Source organism: Lycorma delicatula, chromosome 1 (assembly GCF_047948215.1).
Source record: "Lycorma delicatula isolate Av1 chromosome 1, ASM4794821v1, whole genome shotgun sequence".
NCBI lineage: Eukaryota > Metazoa > Arthropoda > Insecta > Hemiptera > Fulgoridae > Lycorma > Lycorma delicatula.
In genome coordinates, this window is record NC_134455.1 from 149,839,265 (window position 1) to 149,866,889 (window position 27,625).

Sequence of the window (27,625 nt, forward strand, 5' to 3'; positions counted from 1 at the left end):
TTTACCAGAAATGACAAGAGGGAGTTCCGGGTAGTTGTAACTAACCTTCAGTACTTGGTCCTATCGACGTTACAAAGAAAGAGATCGAGGATAAAGAATAGAGTATTTGCAGCATTGTTAACAACCGCCATCCCGTTACAAAAGAGCCCATACCGACGTTTTTCATAAACCTGGAACCGCAAAGTAACAAGGAAATATCCCAAACAAGACGCATATAGCTAACTGTAGCGTTAGGTTTAAGGAAACTAGGAAGTCTCGAGATCTGAACCGAAGTCAGATCTAGGAAGTCTCGAAGATAGATCCTGACCCGGGGGGGTTGACCTACCGTGCCGGGTGTAAAACCGGTGGATGGGGACTACCCCTTATAGTTTAATGGACACGTTCCTGGGCCGAGTATACTTAAGTGGATGTCCGGCCCAGGAATGTAGGAAAAAAAGAGAAAAAAGGGAAGTCTCGAGATGAATGCGATGCTAACAGTATGATCATAATAAGAACAACTGCAAGGGGCCGTACCACTGTGTAAAATGCGCGGGCGGACACAGGACGGCAGACTGTCAGAAGAAGGCAGAATACTCCGACAACCTGCATTTTATGTCTCTCAAGCCACCCAACTAACTACAAACGTAGTAAAGTATATAAGGAGATTTTTGAAAGAAAAGAGAGGAGAACTCTTTATACGTCAAACAGCACCCCTCCTCGACCAGCTCAAGATGCAACGAATAAACCCTTCGATTTCAATTTTAACGACTACCCTTCACTTGATCGGCAGACAACCCATTCCAATAATAATTACCCACGTAACCTTCCCCAGTCGCCTTATCCTCCTCGATCGTTTACTGAGACAGTAACAGGTAACGGTGTTGTTGATTATTCTTCTGAGAACAGATTCCACCAGCTGGCTTTGAAAATGGAGTGTGTAATGCAAACAATCGGCAACCTCATTGGCGCACTCACAAAAATTACAACTAAGCTGTGCTAATGACAGAAGAATTTAAGGATAGCACATGGAAGATAAATGAACTTATGAATCGGGAAGATGAAATGGTGGCAATGCTCATGACATAGTTACTGGACATTTCTTTTATCTCAGAAACGGGTTTTACCGAACAGAACTGCTTGAGAATCCGAGACTACACCGCTTACGTACCATATCACTCTGATGGTCGGGCACACGGAGGTTCTGTATCAAAAACGAAAAAAATGCATGTTGATCTATTTCCATTTAAAACCGATAACGTTCAGCCAACTTCAAAATACTGGACTGGCTTGGGCCTCTGAAGATCTCAGCGATCTACTTTCCACCTCGTCATGCAACATCAGATAACAAGTTTTCTGAATACTCTGATCACTCGTTCGTCGCTTTATTGCTGGGGGTGACTGGAATGCCAAGCATACATTCTGGGGCTCTAGACTGACAACTCGTGGAAGAACATTAAAAGAATATATTACAAGGCTACGGTTCAATGCCATCTGTGGTCTAAAACAAACTTATTGGTCTACGAACGCAACTAAGGCTCCTGACCTATAAGATTTTTCATTACATCGGGAGTTAGTTCTTTATATGCTAATGTGAAGAATAACCTGGATTCCACACTCGATCACTCTCCTGTGGTACTGGCAGTGAACACAAGGGTAATAAAAAAAGGTACTTCCCGATTATTCACAACAATTATTGATTGGGAATCCTACTGGAGCTGTGTGTCGAGGACAGGTTTCCCAAGTTGTGCCATTGAAATCTGAACAGGTTATTGACGACGCAAGAAAACGTTTAATCTCGATCATGCAGGAGGCAGCATGGTGCTCTACACCCACTGAAACAAATGTGAGAAAGAAGGCCAGGATTATCTGGCCTTCAAGGCCAGAACTCCTGGAACTCACAATAAGTTCCAAGGATCTTGGAACTTATTGTGAGTAAAAGGGAAATCTGCAGAAGATGACAATTCCTAATTCCCAAATTTCTAAATACCTAAATCCCATTCCTAATGTGAGTACAATTCCTAGGTACTTAGATATGTTCCTTGATCGTCGATTCCTTGCAGGAATCACGTAAAAGAAAAGAAGAAACAATTAATTATGAGATTTATACAATTACACTGGCTACTTGGTAGGAATTCTAACTTGTCTCTCTCAAATAAGTTATTGATATACAAAGTATTCCTAAACCCAACTTGGAATTACAGTTAAATTGTGAGGAACGAGTTATGTCAGTAACATTAAAGTGATCCAAGAATTTCAAAACAAAATCCTGAGGGTTATAACGAAGGCACTGTAGTTCGCCACGAACAACGAGATTCACAACTATCTACAGTAATCCTACAAATGAGCAGGATTTAAATGTCAGGACATAATACACATTATAACCATTAAGCTGTAAACCTGTTGGATAACAGTATGGACATTAGATGGCTGAAAAAATTTCATGTGCTAACCTCAGAGATTCGTGACAAGTCTGAAGACATGAATTGCTGTGGAAAACAGAAATCATACGTCATATACTACCTGGGTGTTGCACATCAAATTATTTTTTTAATAATTCGGTACAATGTGCAGTGTTGTGTTCAATACACATATTAGCGTTCTTACTGCTCTGTGTATCTATCATCATTGTTACTATTCTAAATTCTGAGAAAATAATTATCTACTACCGGTGCTACTTTTCTGGCATTCTAACATTCTGATACTAGTTGTCAGGAGTTGGTACTGCTATTATCATATTTTAATGACTCATCTATTATTATTGTTTTGTTCCGTTAATACCTTTTTAACCTTAACTATCTGTTATTCTTGTTTGTCATTTTATTGCCCTTATCAGTGATCCTTTCCCTCATATCTGAGAGCTGGTGACCCGATTCATATCCTGCTGACAATTTTCCGCCATAGCTCACAGTCCTCTGCCATTCTAATTAATGCGCCTAACATTTCTTCACTCGCCTCTTCAATTTGGTCCAGTCATCTTTTCAGCGGTCCCTCATGACGTGTTGCCCTCGATTTTCCCTGTAGGACTAGCTTCTCAAGGTTTTCGTCGGCTTACAAACTACATGGCCGGAAAAGTGTTATATCCTTCCTCTGAAAGGATACTGCGGATAATTTCCTTTGTTTAATTTCCATGTTTTCCATGTTTTCCACATTTCCATGTTTGATAATTTCCAGCTCAGCTCGTTTATAATCGAGATTTTTGTCCTCTTTTTCGTCCATGCGACGCGGAATATTCTTTAATCAACCCACATTTTGAATGCATCAGTTCTCCTCCGGTCTTTCACCTTCATGGTCCAGGTCTCAACGTCATATATTACTACTGGGAAAACTAGTACCTGAGACAGTCGCAGCTTTGTATTCCTCGTGATTGCCCTATTCAAATAGCTGTCAGCTTCGTAAGCGCCTACTTCGCCAAGATAATTCTTTGTATTTCGGCCGACGAGCCCGTTTTATTGATACTTTTATTTTTATTTTTGTTACTGCTATCGGCTGTTCTGTTATTATAATCTCGTGAAGTATTTTTGAGATTTGTTATATACTGTAATGTTTGTATCCAATGAGGGCCATCACTGTATGGTCTTCACCCTTGTCATATTTCCTCATTCGATTTACTTATGGTTTGAAATCCGATTGAAAAAAAAGCTGATCAGAAAAAAAATTTTGTTTTATTTTATTTTTTTTTATGTAAAACAAAATAAACTTTTAAAACTTGAGAATCCTGCGTCTTGATAAAAAAATAAAAAGGATTGCAGATAATTTATGTAAAGAGACTTCTACTAAACTAAGACACTCTAAAAGGCAGGAATATGTACTTTTAACCTAGGTTTTTCAAATATTTTTCTTGGACTTCCAATCAGGATTATTTGAATATCAGAATGACATCAGGATGTAAATCATTGTTACGCTATATGATTTCAATACTATGAAATGATTAATTAAAATTGTTTCAAATCGTTTAAGAAAATAAAGTTTTCTTGAACCTTTTGTAAATTTCTTCTAAGTTATCTGGGAAAAGGTTACCCTGGAATTCTCTTGATAAGATGAACTCAAAATAATAATTTTTGTACAGTTTATTTTCACCATTACTTAATATTGAATTGTCAAAAAGGAATGTCTTATAGCTTTGAACTCCACTGCGAAAATAAGCTTTGTATTTTGACCTATATAGTCAAAATACTTTCATTCGAGACTTAAAAAAATTTGTCAAAACTTCTAGCTAAAAAATGTGCATACTCTTCCATTCCGCACAGTCTTAGTTCCCGTTCCTAGCAGTTACTTAACGTAGTTTCTTTGAACTCCATTTCTTTATTTTTATTCAGAAGCAGGTTCCTTGCTTTTTTTATTCGTTGCAAGCAGCCTTTCTTACCTGACATGAAAGGCAATTTGTATTTTGTTGCTTTATACCTTTTTTATAAAATAGAATATTAAAAACTGGGGTCAAAACCGGATGAAAAATATAAAAAGATACTATTTAATTTAATAATGTTGTTATATCTTTTTTAAGCGATGGTACGATTCAAAAGCAGTGAAACGCACAAATTAGACAAAATTACTTATTATTTAAGTTAGGGTTATTTTGATGTTTTTAAGGTTAATATTTTATTATACAAATTAAAATTTAATTCTTTAATATATAAATAAATACAGATAATATATGTTTAATAAATAAACACAGTGTGAAGCGCGCGGGCCCACACACACATATACATAAAACACTTTTTTTTACTGAATTTTAAATGTTTGTTTTGTTAATTTGATAGGCTTAAACGGTAGCAGATTAGAAATAAGAAATGATTAAAAAAGAATAATAAGAGTATAGAAAATACTCTTACACTGGTGTGTTATTACCTGGATTCACAAGAAATTACTGCATTAGTTCCTAGGTAAAATGGTTAATAGAACTCAGTAGGCTAATAGTAACCGTTATGATACGGTTCAGTAGGACTATAAACATTATAATGTACAGTATTAAAACATGTATTCAGTTCCATGCGTTAAAACAGAAATTTATTTCTGCATCCAACTTAATGACAATTACTTTGTATCGACCTATGTATTTCTACATATATGTAAATGAGAAACAAATAGGATAAAGTAAAAGACAAAAAACTATTTTCTATAAAAATTTATTTAATAAATTATAAATCCATTATTAAAATTAATCCTAAATACAAATACAAAACATAAATATAAAAAAAGTCAGAAATATAAATAAAATTTTGACAGGAAATTAATTTTAACATATGATTTATACTTTTTATGTATCGAACTAGTAAGTTTATTGTTTTATAAATAAAATGTACCCATATCTGACAAGTTATTATTATTTTTTTTAATTAGAGAGTAATTTCTAATTCCAAAAATGTAAGTTATACATTATCTAAATTTATATTTTTTTCTAGAAAAATAATTATTTTCATGTATAATTAGATAAATAGTACAACGTTATTAAAATGCAGCTAAGTACTTCTTGTATGTTTTTTTATTTTAAAAATAAACCGCTATCAGAACTTCGACTTCGAATCTTTTATAACGCAATGTAAGAATATTAGCTGAAAACAAACTACAACAACTAAAGCAACACCTATTTTTATCTTAACTGGACATTATTTTTCATCAAAATATCTGAGAAAATTTTAATTAGCGATTTTAATTTCCACATTATATTTCCACGACTTAATTCCCCACCGTAACCAAACAAGGGTCAAGCGTAAAAGCAATTTTTTGTCTACAACAAAAACAAAATTGAGCTACAAAAAAAATTCTGATAATTACAATAATCAAGCGAAAAGCACCTAGGATTCCAAACTATTTTTTCCCCCATAAAATGATGAACTTTTAGAAGAATAACAAGACGTATAAAAAGTAAAATATATACACGCTTACGCAAACGTACGTAAAGTAGGCAATAAAAATGTCCGTTTGAACTCACATTACCGGAATAAAATTTCTTTTCAAAAAATAAAAACTTTATTACACAATTAATATTCTATTTTTACGCAGATCTAGATGCTAATTTAAATAATTTTTATAGTTAAATGTATTTTTTATTATCAACAAGACATTTTTTGAAAATAAAGTAACAAAACTGTCAAAATAACTGAAGCCTGTTACTAATGTAGATATTTTCATAAAATTGGTAATGAGTTGTACATTATAAACGGAATTTGTGATAACCACCAAATTAAAATCCGTGAAATAATACATTTGGCTATCCGAAATACTTATATAAATAATAAATATAAACGCTACATAGTAAGCCGACAACATTACATTTAACTAAACAAAACGAGATCCTTTTTAAACTCTTAGACAAATTATTACCTCACAACAGAAGGCTAAAGAATCGGAAAATTAAAAACTGTCTCAATACAAAATATGTTAATAAATAATTCTATAAAACAAAAGATAAATAAGAGGAAAATTAAATTAGAAGAAATTAAAACTTTTAAAAAATTTATGTCTTTTCGGCTTATGAACAGCGATGGCTTTAAATATTTAACCCATAAAATATAGGAACAGAAATTTATAGTAAAATTAAACAAATTTTACAAACAAAATAAATACAAATTTTTTGAGGCACCAAAATAATTTTACAGCATAGTCTTTTTTTTTTTTTTTTTTTTTTTAAAGTGTAAATAATAAACTGATTATAATCAGGTTGTATTAATATATATATATATATATATATATATGTACTTGTGTATATTAAATATATATGTACATATAGAAATTAGAAAACACACTCATGACCTCATCTGCAGTCTCGTCTAAATTAAACTGAAAAACTCATCTAAATTAACCAAAGGAAACGACAAAGAACGACAAACAACCAAAATTCAATTTAAAAAAGCCTTCATTTAACATTCATTTCCTCCAATCACAATCACAGTTTTTTCAGTACTGAGGTACTGAAGTTCACATAGTAAACGCTTACTTTCTGTTGTTTTTAACAATCATATATACCGCGAATGAACGGAATTATTGTTATTGTTATTATTAATATTATTATTATTGTTATTATCATTATTGATTTTATCATTATTTTTTTCTGTGTTTGTTGTATTTGTTGGAGTTATATGCTGTTGATTCGATTCGGTTATCCCCTGTTGAGATGTTGAAGACGACGCGGGTGCCGTGGGAGAGGGTGTCGGAGACTCTATCGGAATGTATTCCGGTTTACTGTAATAAGGTGGTTGAAAGGTTTGTTGTATTCTGTAAGGCGGGGTTCTTATATCGTCATAATAGTACCTATTTGAATTGTAGTTATAATACGGTTGCGGATAACGCACATTGTAAGGATAATTATTGTAATATGGCCTCGTATACTGCGGAGGTTCAGCATCGATTATCGTATATTTTGGTGAAGCTAAAACGGAAGAAATTATTGTCGGTGTTTGAGACGGTGATGCAGGCGGATCACGATTTGTCACATCGATGACCGAGGACTGTACTCGTGTAACCTCGTTGTCGCGCACCAGAGGATAGTACGGGCGACTGTCTAAAGCGGCTGGCTGTTGTCTTAATGGAGGTGAGTACTGGTGCTGCTGTTGCTGCACTTGTAGCTGTTGCTGTGGCCAATCGTTAGCAGTCGGTCGACGTACTATTTCTGGTAATGTAGCGAAGTAGATAATCCTTCGTTGAGGAAAACTCGCCCTTCGGTACGAAGGTGTAATTTCATTATCCAATAAGTAACGGTCGGATCTATCGGGTGGAAACTGAAACAAAAAATTGTGATTTTACACACGCACATTTAAATTAAAATGAGATTTTTAAAAGCTATATAATTATCTGCTACATCTGAAAATACTGTAACAATACCGGTATAGCGGACCTGAGTAACGGATTCCTACCAATTATTATGAAAGTAGTAGAAAATATAATAATTGAAGAAATCCAGAAAGGGACTAAAAGGAACCCTTTTTGTAAGGGTAACAGGTCCGCTTAACAATCGTCTTTTGTAAAACTGCCTTCTAACACAATGAACAGATGTTTTACCGTGAGAACAGTTATCAGACCGGGTTAAGGAATGCATGAGAACGAACAGACTCGGTCGATCATTCTCAAGCTTTTAGTTGGGTCCGGTCCGGCAAGTAAAGAATATAGAAGTATAAATACCCCTGGTAAGATCAGCTAAAAATCGGTTCGGCGAAGTTCTCCAAACCAGTCCAGCCAGACGTTACGACGTCAGTCCCGCGAGGGTAGACTGCGAAATGCGAATTGTACGAAGCCTGCGATCAGTTTTGCAAAACAGTCCAGCGAGACGTTACATCGTCAGTCTAGCGGGAAGAGTCGGTGGTGTGAGTCTGCGGGACGTCAGTCAGCGAGACCATTCTGCGGGGAGAACAGTGAAGGAGCGAATTTCCAGTGTGAATTAAGTTTGTTACGATTAAGGTGACACCACGAGTAATTCTAATAAACAAGAAATACTATCGTTGAGTTACTGTAAAACTATAAGTGAAAGATATAATCTACTAAATTTCATTCGTAAACTGTAGAGTAGTTTTATTTGTGGACAGCAAAAGTATTTGCAGTGAACTTTATACTCGTCTTATCTAGTGTACTATTGTTTGTTAATTTAAGACTAGTAGTTAAAAGTGTTAAACCTAGAAATTACGCTATATCGTTTGTTAACGTGTGGGAATTCTGGTTTGTTTATTTATCCACCTGGAATAAATCCTGACTATTTTAAACTCTGTCATGTGCATAATCTCTGTTTATTATTATTATTTACATTTATGACTGTGTAATATGATGATTGTTTATTGTTTTTATTATGTTATTTATTGTATTTTTATGTTATGTTATGTATTAATTGTTCGTTTATTTGTTTGTTATTGACATGTAATATTTGTATTATTATTGTGGTTGTGATTAATATGATTGATAATTGTTTATTTATTATTTTTCATTAATTGTTCTATTATTGTCCTCGTTTATTTTTATTATTACCATTGTCATTATTTTACATTTTTAAACAATAAACTGTAATTATATATACATTCTAAATTGTCAATCTCTCAATATCGTCATCGAGCTGCGAACACGCGACAATATCTTGCTTCTAAGAAAAATAAAAAATTGACATTATGAACAACTACGACACTTGAAATGATTTAAAAAAAAAATATCAGGACGACAAAAAGAAGCATTCATTTCATCTTTAATTTTTCTCTTTATACTCAATCAAAAAAGGCATTTTCCTCTTTCATCCGTAAATAAATAGTTGTTCTATACGAAATAAAAGTATAAGGTTGCAAATTTTATTTTTTTTAAATCGCTTTGTAATTTAATTTCTAAATCTATCTACTTAACATTTGTAAATATGGTATAAACTACGGATGTTTATTAAAAGGAGGTGTTTTCAAACCACAAAGGTGGCTTTTTAAATTCTACCATGTAGCATGATCTTAACGTGGTATTGACTCCCAGCATATCGAGGGAACATTAATTAATGTACGGAATATACTAAATATCATTAAAAACTTTTTATTGAATAAAATAGAAATTTTGTTTACTTTAAACAGAAATTCATAAAAACCGCAACATTTAAGAAACCTTCTATGGTAATCCCGGAAGATCATAATCTCATTAGTATAATATTGTTTATAGTCGCATTTGTTATACGAGGTCTGCAAATAAAGTAATGAGACTGGTTCAGAAAAACTTTTTATTTACAATCCAATTATACATGTACTCTATTACCTTCGAAATAGTTCCTTTGGGAAGCCACGCAACGCTTCAAATGGTTTTCCTACTCTTCATAGCAGTGTTGTAATTCAGAAACCGGAATATCCTTCAGATGATCGTTACATTTTTTAAATTTTTTCTACTATTCCAAAATGGTGTTCTTTGAGGTGTTTTTTAAAGTCGTGAACAGGAAAAGGCCGGAGGACTCAAGTCCGGTGAATAAGGTGGTTGAGGAACTACAGGAATGCTTTTCTTTGGAAAAACTCATTAATTGAGAGTGCAGTGTAACAAGTGCATTATCATGATGCAGCATCATGAATCACATCAAAACCAAGCTAATTTGTTTCTTCGATGGTAATGGTATTGTCTATAATTTCTGCCTTCAGAAAAGACTGTAATAGACAGAACAGACTAATATGTTTACCGAGAAATTCTTGAAATACTGAGGAAAAGAGTTTCCCGCGTGAAATCAGCTATCAAAGACAACTGGATTCTCCATCATGACAATGCACCTTTTCACACTGAACTCTCAATTAATTAGTTTTTGGCAAAGAAAAACATTCCTGTAGTTCCTCAACCACCCTATTCACCTGACTGGTTCACCTGGGTAATTGGTTTATAAATAAAAAGTTTTTCTGAACCAACCTCATTACTTTATTTACAGACCTCGTATCATTCACTCTGGCCGTAATTTTATCAATAATGTTATGCCATTATCGACCTAATAATTTTAAACGGTAAAATTACATTTTAGTGTTGGCTTCAAAAGATTTTCTGTCCAGTCATAAAAAAATTTTATAAATTAAATAAAAAAATTATACGGGCATCTCTATTAATCATCCCTTCAGAGAGGATACCTTTATTGTATCATTTACCGTAAAGTTCTCTGATAAAGTAGGCTACTGATCACAAGAAAATACGCGTATATTTTCAGAGAGTTCTCTATACAATGATGAAACAATTATCGATACAAATTTGTGAAGAATGTCAATTGTTTCCTTATTTGAGCCTATTATTTCTTGGAAAGGAACCGATTTAATCGATAATGCTCCTCCTCCCCCCCTAAAAGAATAGCATAATGATTGAAAGGAAAACGCTTCCTTTTAACAAAGAAATTTTTTTAAATGCTACCTCTTTCCATCCAAGAAGCAATGATAATTTTTATATAAAAAAAACACACATACATAAACATCACTTAGTGTTTATGTTGCAGTTTCACAAATGACGGCATTCGGGATGCTATAGCATTTTTTTCACAAACTGACGTCGTTAAATGAACATAATACATACAAGTATTAATCGCGTGATTGATTGTAAGATTAGTTTTTATGAATATTTTTCTAATGATATCATTTTTATTTCCTACGTCTTCTGGATGAACTATATCATGAGCATCGGGAGAAAAATATTTGATAGCCAACTTCTTCACTTGAAAGTATAAATTCTTACACCTCATTCAACTAAATGATTGCAATTATTATTATTTATTGAAACTAGTCATCTAATAAATAACTTTATTAAAAACTCTTTCATAGAATTATATCCTTTTGTATACGATAATTACACGAATACGATATTACATAATCTACATAAATAAAAATAACATACGTTCATTATATAAAAGACACGTAGTTCAAGATGACAAAAGTACGGCGTAAATTTGCACATATTTTATTAGCAACCTATTTCAGTCGGCCAAATCTTTTTAAATATTTTTGTTGTTAGGAGAGTGTACAAATACATTTCTGATATAAAAATAAAAGTAAAATGCGTGTAAAATAACGTTAATTTAACTTATAGATAAATAAGAAAATTGGGGGAAAATGTTTTAACGAATGAATGAGTATAACATTCAACTTTACTTTTATTAGTTTTCAATAATTAAATTATTATCACCTGATATCTTGGAGCGAGCGGCGACATCCTTTCGGTTCTAGTAACGAACTGTGTTCTCGGTTTCCTCCACTGATACTCATTCCTTTTCTTTCTTGTCTGTTCACCGTCGTTTTCATTTTCTTTTTTAGATAGTACACGTATAGCAGAACTAACAACGTGTATTTGATCACGATCGTTAAATATTCTTGATTCTTGCAGTTCATTAGCAGGAACGTCTACCGACGACGGTTGATTCAGCGACCTTGAGATTCTTTTTTCTTCTATAGACTGTTCTTTAGGAATTTCAGTTACCGACCGACGAACCCGATTGAAATCTTCTGGATATTCCCCGTTATTCCCGATCGTTCCTTCCCATAGCTCGATTATTTTTGGCTGACCGACTTTACTTCGCACCGTCCGAAAAATGTTAGATAATTGTTCTTGCTGCAAATGTATACCATCTTTTGACATTAAAAGAACATTCCCGTAGGCTGCTTCCAAAAATAGGCAAAATATACAATATAGTTCGAATATCCTTAAATCCCTGGAACAAAAGATAAAAAATATTAGTCGATAAAAAACACTCCCAGAAAACGATAATGTTATCGTTAATTAAAACAAAAGTCGACTAATCTTAATATTTTTATTTTATGGTAAGTAAACTAAAATAACTAGCCGTCAAAAAATTCTAATTACGCCATTATTAATCAATAATATAAAATTCCTAAGTAACACTAAATATTATTTAAAAGAAATAACAACATAATTAATTATAAGTGAAAAGAATGAATTGTAAATATATTGAAAAAACAGTTCTATTCTACAGCTTAACGTTGAAACATAATGTCATCTGAAATTTAACAGTAAAATTTAGTGGTTCAAAAAAGTTTTTAAAACACAACTTATGAACGATATTGTGTCGTTTCTAACGAACATATATAACAAAGTATACAATTATAAAGTTTCATTTACAGACCACAAATTCTTTAATAGCAATGAGATGAAAGAAATACGTATGTAGTAAAAGGAATACACGTACATACAATACAAACAATTTTATAATAGAAATAGTTTTACGTATATAACTTTAATAATATTCATTATTAAAGTTGAGAAAATCATAAAAAGTAATATAAAACTATAAATAACACATAATCGATTCGGCTTATATTACGCTAAAATTAAATTTTTTCTACTTCATGAGTACTGTATTGTACACCGCAAAGTAATACTTTGCGACGTAACACTAACTTGTAGACATAACATTTTTATAAAAATTAATTTATAATTTTAATTTAATAAAACGAACGTAAAATAAAACCTCATGCGTTCTGAATAGTTTACTTTTACGAAAAAAGTGCAGTGGTTCTTGTTAGAACCGACTGTTTTCTTCTACATTTAATCAAAATATTCATTTTGTTACTAAAATTATGTAGAGTACTCTCGAAGTTCTTTTTTTTTAAGTGAACACCCTAGTATTTTTACCAATTATAGTATTTTTTAACAGTAGTTAGCACACTTCTTTTGACAAACGTTTGTGACTAGCCGTAAGCTCGTCACACTTTTGGGCGACTTCCAGTTCTGTACTACTGATATCGTAATCTCAACGCATTAGCTACTTCGTAGTTAATTATCAGCTAATGCATTCAAATATTTCTCTTTCCCTACTTTCTACAAATATTCATTTATATTTTATCCTCTATACATTTCACTTCAGTTCAAAATTAATTACGTAAGAATACTTTAAAATAAAATCTACAAAGTTAGTTCTTCCTTTAACAAACGTTTTCCACTTAACTTCCATCTTTTTCAACTGGTGTTAAAATTTTCGGAAATTTATAATCTCTTGCATCTTCAACATGTTCTATTCATATTTTAAGAACCTTTATTTTTTATTTTTTGGATTTGATCATTATTTGCTGCCATAAAGCGCTAATCACTACATGATTTTTTTTAAAAAATTAAACTTCATATATTTTTGTCAGTTACTATCTGTAGAATGTAAAAGTTCTCTTTGGTTATACTAGATTATTATTATAATCTAGTTACTTCATAACTTCATTGATCTTTTTAATTAATTTACTGCAAGAAAATAAATTCTACTTCAGGTGTATTTTTTCTGCTATAGTAATATGTTAGTAGTAATTCATTAATATCTTCTTACTGTCGCTTTCATTTCACTTTATTTATTTGCTAATAAATTTCCTTCCCGCATGGATCCGTAACCTTTATACTCTCTAGAAATTCACTTTTAGTTTTCATTAAAAGAATTATATCATAAGCGAATCGTAATATCATTTTTACTTTCTCTTTGACTTTTTTTTATTTTTCCTCCTCGACTCAAATTCTTCTTTTAATTATTACTTACATATCACTCTTATTGTACAGTATTACCCATTTTACATTTCTCAACCGGGGAAAAGCAGTGTAGAGCCTGTAAAAAGTATAATGAATTGTTCCACTACAGAAATGAGTACATTAATCGGGTGCTTTAAACTATCTGTACCGTTTTTTCTTAAGGCTGTAATACACGTAAATTATTTGCGATAAAAGAAGTAGTAATCAGTAAGAGTTAATCTCTGTGACAGTAGTTACATTCATTTAACAGCGAGCCCGTGTGGAGACAAGTGGTAGTGATGCGTAATTTGCTAGTCCCAAGCATCATCTGCATTCAAGAACGTTTGCATGCTTACTTACAAAAATTAAGTCCGACCCGACTAAGAGAGCTATGGTAATTCGAACTATTTCATCCTCGAAAACGTTACGTTGTATTTTCTCATTACATAGGAAAGAACACTTTTTTTTACACCTCATGAAAATTTCTTCTGATGAATTTCTTCATACTAATATATATGAATAAGTAGATAATATATTTAAATTTCCCAACTTTCAGATATTTATAAAGAATTATGAGAAAGTAGAGGGATTCAACAGTTTTCATAACAAACTAGAAGTACTCGTACTTGTTTTTTCATAAAAATAGAATTGATTTAAAATCCAAAATATTTGTATTAAATAGCCTAATCAAACGTTTTAGTTCTAACTATTTTTAAAATATAATGAAACAGCTGTTCGATATTAGTTTTATTAAGTTTTTGTTTCGCCTAAGATTTTTTGAAAAACATTTAGTTGCCTGATACAAAAAAAATATTTATATTGTAAATAAGTATACAACAAAATTTTGTTTTCTGCTTAACCTTGCAAAAATTAAAATCTTATAAAAATAACATAAATCGGTTTTCAGATTTCAACTGAAATATCCATGTTGACCATCCCTGAATCCATTTTGACTAGTTTCGGCGTGACGTCTGTACTTACGTACATACCAACATATTTATCTTGCAAAACTCAAAAACGATAAGCCGTAGGACGTTGAAATTATGGGTTTAGATTGCTGAAACATCTAGTTTTGCACTCCCGTTTGATTGCAATCGACTTTAGCAAACATATCCCAAAACTAAAAGCCCAAAATCCAAAAACAAAATTGGATTTTAGACTTTTTCTTAACTGCAGTAATAAGCCCTCATTGAAAGACCTTCAACGATATATCATCATACGTGGTACTTATTTTCGTTGGTGTTAGAGTTATAGCCAAATAAGATTTTAATTAATGAAATATTTGAATCTTACAAGAGGAAGGCACATCGGTTCGAATCCGAATTCTCTCCTTTTTTAACGTAAATATATTGATTTATTAATAATTATTAACCGCTGATTGTAAACAAATTTGTACAATAAATTATAATTCAATAATAACAATAAAAAAAAAAATATGAAAAAATATCAGAAGTTATTAGTGAAATAAAATTTTATGTAGTTTTCATTTAAAAAAAATATGTATATTTAATTTAATAGGCGTACATGGAAGTCATTTGGTATCCACATTAGCTTTTTATTTCAATAATTTATATTTGATTAAATGTAAATTTAGATGATTAAAATGAACTGAATAAATCTGTATTAGTTAAAAAGTAAAATAAATAAAAAACAACAGTAATCTTCAAGTTACTCGCGTTAAACTAAAACATGCTACAAAAAGACAGCAAACTGAATAAAAAATTCCCACTAATTTTAACTTATTTACAGATTTCTTTATATAACCAGATCTCTGTACATATTTTGCGAAGTGAAGAATAAATACCAGAGTATACATTTGGGAAATGCAAAATAGAACAATAAATATTCTTCCAAGGATGCAGAGAATTGAACGTTCAACATAAACGATCAAACTAATTATTTTTATAAATATTGTATTGGTTATCAGGGAAAAACAAGAAACAAATAGACAAGAATCAAGAATCTGTTTATATACAACTGAAAACGATGAAGCTGCTAGAGAATACAAGATATTGTTTATAAAGATTACGGTAAGATTACCGCCACAGTAAGTCTTTTAGGCTGAATACTACGATGAATATACGCAATAACGTGTACATACTGAATTAATAATACATCAAAAAACTGACGAGGTGAAGATATTAAAACCACGACAATTATATCATTTGATTTAAGAGACGGTCGTTAAGCACCAACATAAACGAAACGCAAAACTACGGAGTCATTGAATCTACAGTTATCACATTTTTCAACGAGCTATGACAGAATGTTGATAATGCAGCTTTTCGAGTAAGTCAGCGGTAAAATAACGGTTTCACGTTTTCCTACTTTTTATATTTACTTTTTCTTATTTTACAATTTCAAATGTAGGTTAAAAAACTTGACCTTGAATCCTGTTTATTTTTCTATGAAAAAGAGCTGTTTTGTATATGTAAACCACCTAATAATTACTTCCTTTGAAAAATTGAAAAGACAAGTCATTTTAAAATCAAGTAAAAAGAGCGCGAATAAAACCGGAAGTTGGGTTACCAACTTGAAATCTACTAGCATGAAATTACTGTTACTAGCATGAAATCGTCTGTTGGCGTACTTTTCAATGTAATTATAAATATTTTCACCCGCAGCATCTATCAAGAACAACGTACTTCATTACTGATATCGGCTTCATTACAATTTTCTTCGTCAGTTTTGTATTTATCCTCTCATTCTAAAAAATCATTTACATAATAACGGTTGTGAAGTTCAACCAGGGACAAACTTTGGTACCCGACATTACATAATCAATACGATCAGTACAAAGTTATTAATTCTATTTTATTATAATTAATTGTCATTTATAATAACAATTGCTGTAAATTGATATTATTGTAATTATATAATATTACAATTCTCTGTGATCTGTTCATTCATCATTGGTAAGATGAGAGAGAGGATAATTTTTTTTAAGACGCAGAAAATTAAATAGAATATGATTATAGAAAAAAAAACACGCTCACGCGATACAGTACTTATTTAAATAAAATCAACAATGCATATTTACTTTAGTATATGAACTTCAGCTGCTAATTTTACTTTACTTATTTACTAGTTTAGTAAAACTCACTAATTTTACAGTACGTTATTAGCAAGATTACTGAATATTTCATTTCCAGAGAAAACGAACTGAAGAGAGGTGCGACACGTTGCTTAATACAACTCAGTTTCACCTCATATCCCTATAGTATCACCGATAATGATGGAATATTTTGTATTAAAATTATTATTGTACTCGTATATGTACATTTCTTGATGATATATATGAAATAATATGTACTTACTGCCTGAATCATCAACGATCAGAAAAAACTACTGAAGATAAATTGATGAAAATTTGTTTACATGTTATTCTTACGATGTAAGTGCACACTAGAAAGGATTTTTTTGAAATTCCGAGTTTAAAGGATTAAAATCGAGTAACAACAAAATTTACTATTTCTTTTTTAATTTCTTGGTAACAAATGAAGATGACAACTTGATTTTTAGTGTGTTATAATCTTCATTTAAATATTTAAAAACAAATTTCCAGATTTTTCTAGAAAGGGATGAAGAAAAGTAAAATATATTTGAACAATGATTGCAAATTTTCTCCATTACCGACTATACTAAACAAGATAATCACTAGATTGGGGCATGAAAATACTCTTCAGACAAATAACTATAAACCATTTTCGGAATTTTTTTTAATTTCGATAGTTAAGGGGTGCGACGGTGTATGAAGGGGTGGCTCAACCAACACAGCCACTATTACTGTATGTGCGACGCGACTGGCTGCACCTATCTCCGGTTACTTGACTAAAAAAATTAAGGTAAAAGTAATTAACAATTTTTTTTAAAAATGAGAAACGAGGTACGGTCACCTCCTACTGGTGTTTGTCGAGAAACGCTAAGAATCGGTAAAAATACATTTTTACTATTTTTTTAATACATTTTTTAATTGGACAGGCTTTAATTTTTATTTATTATTTTTCTCAAAGCACGAGTTTAATGAACACAGGGGGTCCAGGAGGCGGAGCCTCCTGCCAAGAAGGAAAGGGCGAATGAAGCGAGCCCCGACCGACTAAACATTCTCTGACCGCGACGGGAAACGCAACTAACCATATAGAACGGGCGAAGCCGTGACGGGTTGGCTAGTTTACTTATATGACTGTTACAAATATCCGTGAGATTATGAATTTACAAAATATTTTAAAGCGAATTGTTGTAAAATAAATTCAATTTTAAGATAACCTATTTTTTATTCTAAATTACCGGATTTTGCTGTTATCTTGTAATACGTCGCGGCCGGTAAAATTACCACCCTCAAGCTACTTCATTATGCTTGTCATACATCCACTCATACCTTACCATTGATGATCAAAGGAATAGTTAAAAAGTATGAAATTAAATAGTTTACCGATGAGAACAGCAATTAGAGGGTGCAAGAGGAACGTTGGTATATATGAAGAAAAAGAATAATAACCAATCATAGCGAAAAAATACTACAAAAAGGTAAAACGATTCACACATTCAGGAATTTTTATTAAAGGATTTAATCCAAAAAAGGAAGAAAATAGATTGAGAGCTGCTTAAGATGAAATCTAAAAGTTATTTACAAGCAAACAACAGATTTTAAAATGTCAAAACAGTACATGTTAGAAAACATAACCTGATTAATTTTACAATTTAAGAAGGGTGAAAGACAAGAATTAAAAAGTAAGTACAATGAAGAATTGAAAAATAATTTTACTTTTCTACAGTAGGCGAAAATTTAATAATAATCTCTTAAACACTAGACAAACATGAATTAAAATCCTAAGACCCCCCTAAAAATAAAATATAGAAAAATAAACAAACATATTTCTTCGTGTGTCGTCAATAACAGAACTGAACGATTAATGTAGTACGAGTGAAGATATCCAAAACTACATAGTTTAAACAATAAATACAAAAAAAGAAAACAAGTAGAATCAAAAGAACAATAAAAGGAGTAATAATTTTCTTAACAAGCTGTTTTTTTTCTTTACTATTAAGTAGTATTTTTCTTAACTAATATAAAATTAAAAACCACCGGTTAACAAATTTGCGATGAACGAAATGTGATAATTAATAGAAAAAGTTCATTTCGAACAAATCTGAAAGATGGAATAATAAAATGATGATTGCTTTGATGATGTAATTTCTTTTTTATCATACAGGGACGTTAGGAGATAATTCTGTGCTAGGATCGTACCCGTATCTATTTAATTAAGAATAAGGCTTCGATTCAGATTTTTTTGCCACATTTAAAAACTGAGGCTTTTAAATGGTTCTATTTTTCTTACGCCTATAATAATCACAAAATTTTTTCTAGTGTAATAAATGTGGTTATTCTGTAGGAATGAACCTAATCGCTCCATATATTTTCTATATGATTTCTCCAAAATTTAGAGAACAATTTATTGAACAATTCACTTCATTGCAACTGTTGTTGAGTTTACCGATAATATTAACATTTTATTTCTCTAAGTTGTGTATGAAGGGGAAACAACCAGTTTTCGGTCGTTATTAACGACCGAAAACTCGATTAATATTATACCGTAATACTGCGAAAAAAATGTGCTTATTTATGTGGAACATTTATAGACAGAAAAGAAAACAAAGAAAATTTTTAACTACGACGTAAAACAAATAGAAACAACAATAAAAGTCCTTTCTATTAAACGTTAACTAAAATAGCAAACTAATAACATTTCTGAACTAAAAATGTATGGAAAATGGACCTGTTTGTCGACTACATCATCTTTTAGACAGAAATGGTTATCTGTAGAGAATAATCGTATATTTATATACGAACTAAAGCCGAATTGTTATGTTATTTAAAATGTTATCAAAAACACGTAGTTTAGTTAAGTAAAAGTTCACATAATAATTTATTCCATGCGGTGAAATAATCACGATACGCTTCGATTCCGCTATCTGCAGCAGCAGTTGATCTGTGTATCTCCGATTCATCCATTTGAACAGCGGGGTATCAATTCAGAGGTCACACAGAATGGTCACGGACACCTTTTTAACTACTATTAGTTACCTAATGTGTAACAACTCTTTCATCTCGTTAATCTTCTCAGTAATTAAAAATATAAAAAAAGGAAAATACGTACAATAGAAATTATGTTCTGGAAACATAAATAAATTTTATTTACAAAGCAGATCCCACGTGAAATACTAACAAATATATGTTACATTTTTAATCTTAGATATGGACATTTAAATTATTTCTAAGTATTTCATAATCAGAGTAATATTCTATCGTTGAAGTTTTTCTACTTTTATATTTAAATGTAAAAAAAATCTGATGTGGACACTACACGACTTCCTGCCTGACACGCCTATTAAATTACATATGGACATTTTTTTGAAATCAAAACCACATAAAATTTTATTTCATTAATAACTTCTGATAATTTTTCTTTTTCGTTATTGTTATTTTTGAATTATTATTTATCGTAATTTCTTTTTTTACAATCAATTTTACAATAAGATTAATAATTATTAATAAATCAATATATTTAAATTAAAAAAAAGGGAGATGAAGTCTGATTTGAACCTGATTATTAACAAATGTGCCTTACCCTTGTAAGATTCACATATTTCATTAATTAAAATTTTATTTGGCTATAATTCTGGAACCAATGAAAATAAGTTATATATTGTTGAAAAGCTCTCAATGAGGGCTTATTACTGCAGTTAAGAAAAGTCTAAAATCCAAATGTTTTTGGATTTGCAACCAAAAGGGAAGGTGCACAGCTAGTTGTTACAACAGTCCTAAATCAAAAATTTCAACATACTACTGCTAATCGTTTTTGAGTTATGGGAAATACATACGTACAGATGTCTCGCCGAAACTAGTCAAAATGGATTCGGGGATGGTCGAAATGGGTATTTAATTGTAATCTGAAAATCGAAATTTTTCGCGATCATAATACTTCCTTTACTTCGTACAACGAAGTAAAAATTTGATGTAAACAGCACATGACTTCTTTGTACGCCTGTTAAATTACATATATACATTTTTTTTAAATTAAAATTACATAGAATTTTATTTCACTAATAACTTCTGATTTTTTTAGTATTTTCTTTTTTTATTGTTATTATTGAATCATTATTTAATGTAAAAAAAATTTAACAATTAGAGACTAATAATTATTAACAAATGAATATATTTAAATTAAAAAAAGGGTTAAAAAATTATGGGAGATTAAATTTAAGTCAGATTCGAAACGATGTGCCTTTTCCTTGTAAAGATTCAAATATTTCTCATTAATTAAAATTTTATTTGGCTATAATTCTGGAACCAATGAAAATAAGTTATATATTGTTGAAAAGCTCTCAATGAGGCCTTGTTACTGCAGTTAAGAAAAAGTAAAAAATCCAAATTTTTTAGGTTTTGAACTTTTTGGACACTTTTGGTTAAGTCGATTGCAATCAAAAGGGAAGGTGCACAACTAGAGGTTACAACAGTCCTAAATTCAAAAGTTTAACATTCTATGGCTAACCTTTTTTGAGATATGCGAGATTCATACGTACGTACAGACGGTACGGTACGCCGAAACTAGTCAAAATGGATTTAAATGAATATTTCCGTTGAAGTCTGAAAACCGAAATTTTTCGCGATTACAATAGTTCCTTTACTTCGTACAAGGAAGTAAAAATAGATAACTTAATGCTACACTAATAAATAAACTACTCAATTTGTTCAATTCACACCACCCAGGAGCTAACAAATAAGTAAATTAGTATGTTATTACTAGTAAGTAACAATTTTTGTTATTACTTATTCATATCTCTTTCAATAATATTCTACGAAAGTCTGGAAATACTACTACAAGATGAAGATTATAATGTTGAAAAAAATTACATTAACTCCAAAAAACGAATAATTTTTAATGAAAAGAGTTAAATTATTCAGGTAATGTAAATGAACCCTTCGCATTTCGTTGTATGACGCAATACTTAAACTATTTTTAATGTGCTGCAACATGTTAAAAATTCACGTCCGTAATTTCCGAAGAGCAATTTTTCAACATAATTCTAGTTCAAAAAACTAACCTCCAAAGTGAACTTCATTTGTGTTACGTCTACTATCTATGAAGTGGATTGAAGTGTCTACTGGCTACTAAGCAGAGACAAGGATGATCGAATGAAAGCACATTTAAATAATCACAAAGGTACGGATTGTTAAAACTGATCAAAAGTTACCGGCTAAAGATGTGAGGTTAGATTATATCTATAATGTAAATGTAAGTTCCATGCGAAAAGTAATAATTTCATTTTTTAATTGTTTATTATCTTGTAACAACGTTTCTGTTTAATTCTTTACGTAACTTTTATATTTAACTAAAAATATTTACTAAAATCGTGTGAAACCAATTAGGTTATAAGTAGTAATGAAATACCTAAATTATAATTATGAATAAAACACTCGCAATGGATAAGTAAAAATAAATGCTAAAGCTTTGTAGGCCATAAGTGCCCTACACACATAATAAAATCTACTTATTTTTTTTAAGAGTACAATTTTTATTACATACAGATTATCCAAACCCGCTCCTATGATATATACACTGGTAATACACATTACGAAAAACTCAGAGAAATATACAAAAACAACTAAAGTTCTAGATGTACTAAATTAAAAAAAAATAATAATAATAATATTACTATCAATTAACTTGTGTATGATTATTATTTAAAATTAATCAGTATCTAGAAGTTGATACATTTTTTACGATTACATTATTTTTACAGTAATTACTTAGAAAAATGAAACGAAAAATTGAAAAATGTATGTTCTGTTTATATAGAAACCAGAAATCTTTCACAGAATTAAAAGTCTTCTTTCGCATAAAAAAGAATGGTTTGTGGGTTTGCTTGTTTCTTAGTTTGTTGTATGTGTTCACATTTTTATTTTAGCTGCTACTGGCGCAGAGCGGACCACATGATGCACCGGGCGGTGGCGCGCAGTGCACGAACGCGCCACCGCCCGGTGCATAGTTCGTACTGTTTATCCTTTTCGAACGATTTATACTTCTTTATACGAAAAATTTATCTAAAATTATATTTGTGTTTTGGGGATAAAAAAGGAAAACATTACGGTTGGAGCGCTGTTAAAATATCACAACTCAAGAAATAGCTAAAGATGTTCTGGATTTTGAAGCTTTTCCCTTGTAAAGGTTTTTGTTGTTAGTACGCTAAATTCATGAAGGTTATTTAGTAACCCATTATATGTGCATTTAATTAGCATAGGCTAATTAGCAAAACATTCATAAAAACATGTGTAATTAAACATAAACCATGTAACATTCGCGGCAGGTCATAGACTCGCCTTTTTTTCTACTTTAAATAAAAAATTCGGGGCAGTTGTAATTTACATCTTATCAATTTTTAATATAAATTTATTTAATATCACATAGAGAAAACATAAAATTTACGAAAAACAATAGTTTATAAAAATGTTTTTACCTCAACATCGAGCTATTATAAATGATATAATTATTTAAATTCAAATTGTGAGTTGCAAATACCGTCATTTATCCACATAATCCGGTTAGCAGTAGGAATAAATTATATTAATGTGCCAGTATCTAACATATACAGGTGATATATTCAATTTTAGTTGTTTTTCTTCTTCTTCTTACACACAAAGATTAGGCTTATGCCTGTTCCGAACTCACAATTAGCTATCGCCATCTTTTACATATCTTACAATGTCTCCGTCTACGTAGCTGATGATTCTGTACTTGCATGGGAATCCTATTATTAAGTTTCCTTACTTTCATTAATTTTTCTTGAGCTGATGAATCAAAATCGGATGAAATTAACGGATCATAATTATTTATCAGCGAGTTCAATTAATATATATATATATATATATATATATATATTCAGAAAATAGATCGTTTACAAATTTTTTACATCGCCATTGCAGTACCTAACGTATATTATAAATTTATGAGCTGACTGGCCCAAACAGTCTTTGGTTTAGGTCTCTACACGCTGCTCAAAAAAAAATAAATTTAAAAGAAAAACATCAAATAGTAATAATGATCGTTTTGCCTTGGAATTCAAGATATAAGTTCCAAATTTTTTTGTTTATTTTACCATAATGGTAAAACTTGTTTTTCTTCCATTAAAAATAAGTGCATGATAACTTAAATATTATAACTTGTTTTAAACCAATCGACTCAAAATCAATTTTTCCGCATCACTTTACAACTTTTTTGCTGGTCTAATAAAACTTGCATAAAATGTTAATCTCGTTTGCATCAAAAGGTTTAGTAAAAATTGTATATATATAAAAGTGTAGGAATAATATATTTTTCTTCTATGAGTAGCTGATAATACATAACGACCAACCGAGTAAAACGGGTATTGCCGGTGCTTTATATTATACAAATATTGCCCTTCGTTTAACAGATTTATTTTTTATAATATAATTTTTATTAACTTCCTGCATTTTTATTCGAATCTAATTTAATGTTCTACTTCCAAAATAATTGAACAAAAAAATCATATACTGGAAATAAATAAACAATCTTGATATCTTCTTAAATTTATTATTTTATATTTTAATATTCATTTATATTATTAACCACATGTATATAATAATAATAATAATAATATATATTATTATTATTATTACTATTTTTACTATTATTAATATATATATATATATATATATATATATATATATACGGTACTTAAAAAAATAGTATAACTACTCACAATGTTTCATTTTTTTCATGGTGATACGTAAAATACGCAAGTCAACGACTTTAATCACTTAAAACTAAATATAAGTGTCCCGTTGAAAGCGATCAGTTTGAGATATCATACGAAAGGAACCCATAAAAGAATTTAGAAACGATTATAGTCGTATATAAGAAAATATTTGAAAATAGCAACAAAAGAAATAACATATTTAGATTTTTAAATGAAACAGTTAATTAGCACGAATCGACGGTTTTCCAGCAACCATCTTCCCTACAGTCCCGATCTATGAATAATGTTAAAATTATTTATTTTCGTTTCAAATGCAAATGCATCTCACACTCTCTTTGCAGTATTTATAGAATTTATTTTTGTAATTTTGTACCGAATCATATTTTTCACGATCACTTGAATCAACAACTGTCTAAGTTTATCTACTTTTTAAACCAAAATTTATCACCAGTAATTAATTTATAGTTTTCCTCATAGCATAAAAATTTATTTTCATTAAATTTCTTAATTAACTTGAGGCGAACGATGTACGGGCGTTAATGTACATTTTTCTTTGTAGATTCGTGTCATAGCAAAATATAATTGCTTAAAGGCAGTAACTTCTAAAACGCAAGGTTATTTTTTAATTACGATTTATTAAAATAAAATACGAGTATTTATGAATTACAGTAAACTATTCATCATCGGTCGACTGATTTATTACATTAATTAATACACCGACAAGTATGTCTCTATTCAAATCTGTATTGAACAAATACGTATTACAAAATACTGGATTTGTAATACCCAATACGAAAATTTAATTATAACTTCCTTCCTTATTTTTCTTTTCCTTCCTCAGGAAGTTTCAAGTCCTTGGAACCTTGAGAGATTGAATAGAATTACTTGTAAACACTTTATGTTATCTTCATAATCACATGGGATTCTATTCCATTCAGTGAAACATAAAATTGAGGGTCGCAGACAACCGTTTGTAGTCGTTCGTAAACCTTTGTTTTGATTTTTTACCGTAACATACGTTGTTTGTAAAGTATTGTACTCGTTGAATTGGAAAATTTCGCAATCCGACAAACATATATAATCATAGAATTAAGAATAAAAAACAAGAATACTCTTCAAATTACAAAGTTATTACATAGCCTGATCATTGTTGTAGCACGTTTAAACAAAACTTAAAATATACAAACACAATAAAATTTCACGTTTACCTGATGATTTTTACGTGATATCAGTGTAGATTACTTTATATAAAAGATTACAATTAATTAAATATAACTATATAAAAATATTTTGATTATCGTTCACATAGGATAAAGTTTTAAATAAATCATAAACTAGTTTATTTATATTTTCCATTGCTATTTAAGCTGAAGCGTGTATACTGGAAACAGGAAGAATTTTAAGATCGTAAAAAATACATTGTACAGTATGATGATAATTGTACAAACTTAAATATTATTGTAATTTTTATAACTCGCTTATGGCTTCATTTTTTGGAATGTTTGTCTAAAGTGAATATGCCAAAGAAAATTTCATTTTATTAACTAAAAAAAATAATTCAGTGGTTACCAAATTATGCTCTGCAGACTCCTGTAAGTCTGCAGTAAGATACGAGGAGGACCCATCAATAAAGATTTTTAAAATTTGTACACAAAGTAAAAAATTCATAAACTTGTCGAAATCCAGACGATGTTCTGAAAACACTTTTGTTTACGTTCATAATTAGCGATACGAAATGTTTCTAATTATATTTATAGTAATTTTTTTGTATTACAATAAATATAAAAGTCGTAAAGCAGTCAAGGTTAGATATAACGAATGTAAGTTGGGATCAAACTTTACGACTGCCCGCAGTTACGTCGTATAATTGTTGAACTGGTATGCTTTTAACTCTTAATTAAAATACTGATTTAACTTGCCACCGATTCATTTCACAAAAAACTAATAATACTCGGTTAACTTCAAATTATAGACGGGCTACGACTCAATAATAATAAAAATATAGGAAAGTTTACAGGTGGTTTTTTTTATGAAAATAGTAATAATAATCACGAAAAATTTAATAGAAACTGAAGAAAGTGAAAATTTATGAATTTAATTTTATAGAAGAAAAAGAAAATAAGATCTTCACCTAAATAAGTGAAAAAGTGCCTTATGCGTTCTATTCTAGATTCTAGATTAGCCAAGCCAGGATGCACGGTTAATTAGATCCTAACAATGTACAGTAGCTGGGAGGCAGAACCGAGGAAACTATAGTGTTACAAATTATCTGGTACAGCTTGGCCTCGACCTGTCGACCTTCCACATGGAATGGTTCGAATTTAATTGTGTTACTCCGATACACTAAATAACACAAAAAAGAGAATAACCTTAAGTAAATTAAGTCGTATAAATTTATAAATCTAGTTACCTTATTTAAAAAATATTTACATCGAAAACAGCCATTGTATAAACAAAATATTTTAATGCGATTAAATATAATTTTGAAATTACAAGGGTTACCGTTAACACGGTGATTCGATATGATCAGAAGAAAAGTTTAATCTTTAACGATTACTTTCATTAAATATAGAAGTTATAGTGGTAATGAGGTTTTTATTTGAAAGACTGCCGAGTCAGTGTTAGAAAATCAGAACTATTTAGGGTAAAATTTAATAAAACAGAAATGAATAGCATAATTAGAAAAAAACTAAAGCAGTTTTCTATAGGATAAGATTAAAAGTATATATATTACTGAGTATCGATTTTGACACAAAATACTCAAAACAATTAGACTTTTATAAAAGATAATATATTACTAAGGAGTGAATTAAGTAAACGTAAAAAAATGAAATCCAAAGATACCCGTAAGCAGTACGTTAGAGAAATTATATTACCTAATCGTTAAATAATCCGGATTTCTTATTTACTTCATTACTTATGGTACATAATGATTTTACTTCGTACTCGAACTTAATTTTATTTGAAA

The 27,625-nt window shown here is 30.4% G+C and overlaps 1 protein-coding gene across 1 annotated transcript in view; it reads right to left on the reverse strand.

The window, feature by feature from the left end:
- Nucleotides 1–5,104: 5,104 nt before the first annotated feature.
- Nucleotides 5,105–27,625, reverse strand: part of LOC142324048 (uncharacterized) — a 30,505-nt gene continuing 7,984 nt past the window's right edge. Inside the window, exons 2-3 of the mRNA XM_075364650.1 lie at nt 11,563–12,085; nt 5,105–7,694 (exon numbers count right to left, since the gene is read on the reverse strand). Of these exons, the coding sequence (XP_075220765.1) occupies nt 6,933–7,694; nt 11,563–12,085 (1,285 nt within the window). The 3' untranslated portion in view covers nt 5,105–6,932. The remainder of the gene's footprint in view (nt 7,695–11,562; nt 12,086–27,625) is intronic.